Raw genomic sequence first — 5,894 nt, 5'->3', positions numbered from 1 at the left:
CGACCCGAGGCTGGCTGCCCCTAGAGCCGGGCTTGGGGCTGCTCAGCAACAGGTACAGGATATGCCAAGGCCAGATGCGGCTTGTTTGGGTTTTGAGAATCTTTGAGACACTTTAGGAAAGTCCGCTGCATGAGCCAAGACAGGCCACTTACATAGAAAAGCCACCGGACGCAGCTTGGGTGGGCCTGCAAGTGGGGTGGGACAGGGGCTCAGGGAATCACCAGTCTGTGTGCTGGAGAGGGGGAAAGACTCAACAAAGGAGCAATGGATTCTGCCGGCACCTCTCTCTGGGGGCCGCGGGGGAAATGCCCCTCCAGCCCTCACCCTGAAGTCAGACAACCCAGTTCTTCTCTGTATGCCCCTGGCACTTTTCGAGCGGCTGCCATGTGCTGGAACTCAGAGCAAGTCAGTCAGTCCGTGCGTCGGTCCACGCGTGGGCTCCTTAAGAGGAATGTCTGTGACTCCAGCGGCCCTTTGTCTCACTCAGCCACAATTTCCACTGGTATTCACAGCCAGAAGATGTGGCGACTTCTCTTCCTGGCACTGGAACCCTGGGCTGGCAAGCTCCATGTGGGGCCGGGACCTCTCGCTCCTCTGGAGGGAACTTCACAACTGAGATATCCCTCCCGATTCACAATTACCACATGCGGATAGTAGGACCAGCCTGTTTGGTGTCTCCGCCCCTCCTACCAGGTGCCTCTCCTGTATGTCCCTAGATGTAGGGCTTCTGTTCAGCTAGACCTCAGTTGACTCTTGATGTTTTTCCGTAGTTTAGTTCTAATTTTGATGTGTTTGTGAGATGAGGCAAGCACAGTTTTTACCTTCGCCACCATCCTGACTGAAAACCCTAAACACCTTTTAATAAACTGTAATTTTCATTTTCTTTTCCGTCAATGATTTGGTTACTAACATTTGACTATTTTCTGCTCTTATTGATTTATTGAAAGTGACTTCTATGCTACAAATATTTTGCCCTGTTCTTCATTTTATAAGTTTATGGCATTTTATACAGTACATATTTTTAGTTTTTTTATGTAGGTAATTCAGTGATTTTTTTATGTCTAGATTTTGTATTGCTCTGAAAGATTTACTCGGTCATTTTATATAAAATTTTAATCTTCCCCAAGTTTTCATCTAGTACTGTAATGGTTTCATTTAATTGCATTTAAACAGTTCATCCATTTGGAAATTTTTTTTAATAAGAAATTAGGAATCCAATTTAATTTTCCCCCAAACAGAACCCAGATGTCACAGAATCGTTTATTGTCTGATAGGAAATACCACCCTCACCTTCATACTAGGTTCCTGGATGTATCTGCATTTGTGTCTACAGTATTCTTTATTCTGTGCCACCGATCTCTGACTATTCATGCACCAGTATCAAAATTTAATAATCTACTATGGCTTGCATTATGACTTAAGATCATACTGAGTAGTCATCTCTCATTAGTTTTCATCAGAATTTCACTAGATACTCTTACACAATGAATCTTTCATATTAGTGTCATAATTAGAATGCAATGATTAAAAAGAGATCCTTTTGTGATTATTATTTAGATGGTGTTAACAACATCAGTGTTCACTGACAGATGAATGGATTAATAAAATGTAGTGTAAACATACAATGGAATATTACTGAGCCTCAAAAAGGAATGAAACTGATACATGCTACAACATGGACAGGCTCTAAAAATATTATGCTAAGTGAAATAAACCAGATACAAAATTACAAATTTGCATGATTCCACATACATGTGGTACTTAAAACAGTCAAATGCATAGAGATAGGAAGTAGAACAGTGGTCACCAAAGCCTGCAGGGGTGGGAGGAATGAGGAGTTAATGTTTAATGAGTACACAGTTTCAGTATGGGATGATAAGAGTTCTAGAGATAGATAATGGTGATGACTGAACAACAATGTGAATGATGTACATTTTGTCACTAAATTGTAGACTTAAATAGGTTTAAAATGGTAAATTATGTTATATATATATATATATATAAACACGTTTTTTAAAAGGGAAAAAAGAATTGTATCACTATTATCTTAACATGAGAGAATATGTTTAAATTCAGACTGTTTACAGGTAAGTTTCAGTAAATACTAATTTCTAAAAGTGTGACAAAATATAAGCACACTTAAATATACTCGTGTTTAACTATTTCAAGAGCAATGAAGACAGTAAAATGCAAAGGAAACTGACCAAGAAAATGGGAACACATGAATTCCTAGCTCGGAATTTTCTAGTTCAATGGTTTCCTCTTCCTATTTTCTCAACTTTACACAAGAAAACTAAATTTGTAAAACCTCATGACTTAAAGTTATTAAAATTCAGAGCTAGATAAATTTAAACTAAGTACTCTAATGTATTATTTAGATATCTGGACATTAGGAATATACAATAAGTACATACTTACTGTAAAACAAGAGTGAGTAATTTTATTGCTTGTACTGCAACATCATATTCTTTATCAAGGGTCATAGACACAATTCTATCCTAAGGACAAAAAAATAAAGATATTTTTAAAGGAAAAGAGAAAAATACTTTAAAATTAATATGTAATTTTTAAATACTTAAAGTAACACTAACCTTGAACCGACTGGTGAAAAGCTCCAGTTTGGAATTAAGCTCTTTGTTATAATAAAGCCCTTGTAGAGCAGTGAGACATTTGAGTCTTACTTCACCTTGCTAAATGAAACAAGAAGAGAAAATGCATTAAAATTTCACATATTTTCGACCTGAATATTCAAGATATATACAATAGTTCCTACTTTAAAATTTTAAATATGTTCTATATAATAACATTTCTTCTGAAACTTATCTTTGACAATACAAAAATAGGAATCGATACATACATTTAAAACTAAATACCTTTGGAGTTACTATTTCTGTAGGTCAAATGAAAAATTTTTGAAAATTTTTTCAGAGAAATACTATTGTAAAAGATGACAGTAGCATATTTCACAGTAAGTTTACCTTTACAAAACTACTATTTATAAGGGATATATACAAAGAACTTCAAGGCCAGTGAAGAGGCAACCTCAGAGAAAGGCAGATTAATAAAAAAATAAAAATAAAAAATAAAAAAGGTCAGAGACCAAGTTGTAACTTACAATCTAACACACATTTGTCAAAAGAGGAATTTAAAAAATACAGCATTCATATACCAACTAAGTAAGGACTCTTCTTACTGCTCTAAGAAATGTCTCACCACCACCTATATGATCCTAATATTTCAGTACAAAAAATAGTTCAAGACTGAAAGCTAAAACAATGGCCAACATTCAAAAATCTACAAGACTTTATGTGATAGAGACGACGTTTTCATGGAGCAGATAGAACAGAATGAAGGAGAGAGACCTATAGGAATGTGGTTCCAGGTGTACCTACATGCAGATAATTTTATGAATGAGAGTTGCAGATAGCTATGCCGCCTATGTGTAGACAAACTGTCTGTAGGGCATACCTTACCTTATCATGCATAGTCCAACCAACATATTTTAAATAACTGTCATTAAGAAAGGCATCACTATACATTTTCATCCAAATGCCAATTTCTTCAATACAAATAGCTCGGATTTCAGCTATTGCATCACTGAATGGAGGAAGGAAAAAATTATGCATATTAGTGCCACTATACCATATAACTTGTGGTTTATTCAAAAGATGCCAAATAATTCAAACCTATGATGAATATACCACAATCCTAAGTATTACTGGGGATTTAAAAGTAGAACTGAAGCATGGCCTCTGAATGCCAAAAGTTTACAGTCTAGTTGTCAAAGCATAATTATCACCACATAAATATTTAAAAATAAATAAAACTACCAACAAAATCCAATCTCCACCTTTTACACCATGCCATATCCCAGTCTTAGCTCGCACCTGCTGGGCATGGTATGTTTAGAAGACAGCATGCACACTAGTCTGGTTAGAGAATAATTTTCCAGGTGAGAATTAATTACACATAACAATGAGGCCAAGCTCAGTTTGTATTCGAATGTAAGACTAAATTATTTTTAATTCTTCCTGTAGGTACTGGTGAGTCACTGAAGGCTTTTGTGCAGAGAAATAATGCGATGAAAAAAACATTTTAAGGAGACTTCAAAAATCTCTAGGCAGGAGAATGATAAAGGAATAGACTAAGGTAATGACACAGAAATAAAAAGGTAAGAATGGACAAAGGGACATTACAAAGTATTAACCTGACTCAGTAACTGCCACGTTGAGGAAATGAGGGAGAAGTTGAATAAGAATGCCACCAACATTTAAAGAATAGGTTAAAGCAGAAATGGTGGTAAGATTATCTATTTCTTTCCTCTATTCTTTCAAAACAGCAAAAGAAAATGTCTCACATCTATCCAAATTTTCTCACTGATATTCAAATGGAAGAGAAGAGAGTTAGGAGTCAGCATGTATAGTGTCTTCCAATATAATACATTCCCCAAAAGTAATGAAATATTTTATACCCTGACTCCTAATAATAGCAGTAGCCTCCATTTGCTGGGCAGCTACAAGTCAAGAACAACACTACACAACTTTTCAGATAGAAAACATCAAGTTCAAAGTAGTTAAATAACTTGTCTTGAGTGTCTCAATCAGTGGAAGACATAGATTCTAACAATGATCTTACTCCAACATTCTTTCCACTAACTTATACTGCCTAAGCCACTTCCAAACTTGAATAGATAAGAATTACAAAGGAAAAAAAATGTCCTTAATTACCGGTATCTATGTACAAACACTCCCTTAAATATTGCATTCATCATATTTTCTATTTCATCTTGATTTTCTTGAAGCTGGAAGAAAAAAAAACACATAGTATCTTTTCAATTGTAATGAAGACAACCAAAAGAACATCTCAAAGTTCTTACAAGTACAAATGCAGGTTTCTCCAAGTATTTTGGTGGTTACATCTAATTTTTAATTCCACTAGACAACAGTAACCACACAGAAAAAGTGACAGGTGTTATGTATCAGGTAACTAATGTCCCTTGATACCTGGAATATTTGACTTGGCTTTTAATATTTGGCTGGTAGATTAATTTCTTTAAATGCTCACAAATTTCCATTGTATAAGGGTACGTAAAGAAATCTGGTAAGTAGTGTATTATAATACAGATTACTATGTAACATTTATGTTCATATCAAAAAGCATAATTATTTTAGTCTTTATCTTCTGAAAAAGAAGAGTTGTATTAACTAGTGCCTGCTCAAAAAACAAAAGGGATTAGAGTAAAATAACGGTAAAAAATATGTCTCCCTGAAAATTCTTTTGAGGAAAACAAGGCTCGCCTGAAATAATCAAGTTAACATTTCGAATCTTGGTTGACTAATATACTCTAATATATTTTCAATTCAGAACTCGTGTTCGAAAACTATTTCAGAGCTTTGGAGTTAAGAGAAAAATCTTTCACAATCTAAGCATCAATTAGCTTTTAGATTACATTACATGCTTTGTAAAACGTTTATTTTTCTTTACATGAATATGATCTTGCCTTTCCAAATAATGCTAACAAGAACATGCACTTTTTATGTTCATTAGCACAGGTAAATAGTTGAAGGTACAGGTGGTTTTTCAACATGTGTAAAAACTTAACCCTAACCTAGAAGTATTATTTTATTTGTATAGGAACTTTAATCTCAAAATCCTTTACCCTATAGATCCACTCATTCTGTGTTCTCAATCTTAAATGTATGTCCAAGAATTAGGCCATAATTTCAAGGACTAAGACATGCATTATGTTCACCTAATAAATCATTTGATGAAATTTATTAACTACATTAAAGGACAAGTCAATTCTTTATTTCAAATTACATAAAAACAATGAGGTATTTAGGCATTGGAGAAACATGGGCAAGATTTTTCTGGCTTTTCTTGAGTCGAGGCAT

At 34.7% G+C, this 5,894-nt stretch overlaps 1 protein-coding gene across 4 annotated transcripts in view; it reads right to left on the bottom strand.

Moving 5' to 3' along the window:
- The window catches only part of STAG2 (stromal antigen 2), a 121,766-nt gene that overhangs the window by 49,548 nt on the left and 66,324 nt on the right, over nucleotides 1–5,894 (bottom strand). For all 4 annotated transcript variants that reach the window (XM_006916164.3, XM_015592711.2, XM_015592709.2 and 1 more), the window contains 4 exons: nucleotides 4,728–4,801; nucleotides 3,474–3,597; nucleotides 2,592–2,690; nucleotides 2,419–2,498 (listed from right to left, as the gene is read on the bottom strand). In XM_006916164.3, coding sequence (XP_006916226.1) covers nucleotides 2,419–2,498; nucleotides 2,592–2,690; nucleotides 3,474–3,597; nucleotides 4,728–4,801 — 377 coding nt within the window. The remainder of the gene's footprint in view (nucleotides 1–2,418; nucleotides 2,499–2,591; nucleotides 2,691–3,473; nucleotides 3,598–4,727; nucleotides 4,802–5,894) is intronic.

This window comes from Pteropus alecto, unplaced genomic scaffold (genome assembly GCF_000325575.1).
Source record: "Pteropus alecto unplaced genomic scaffold, ASM32557v1 scaffold116, whole genome shotgun sequence".
NCBI lineage: Eukaryota > Metazoa > Chordata > Mammalia > Chiroptera > Pteropodidae > Pteropus > Pteropus alecto.
Note: the sequence above shows the minus strand (reverse complement) of the source record. Positions and strands in the feature narration are given on the sequence as shown.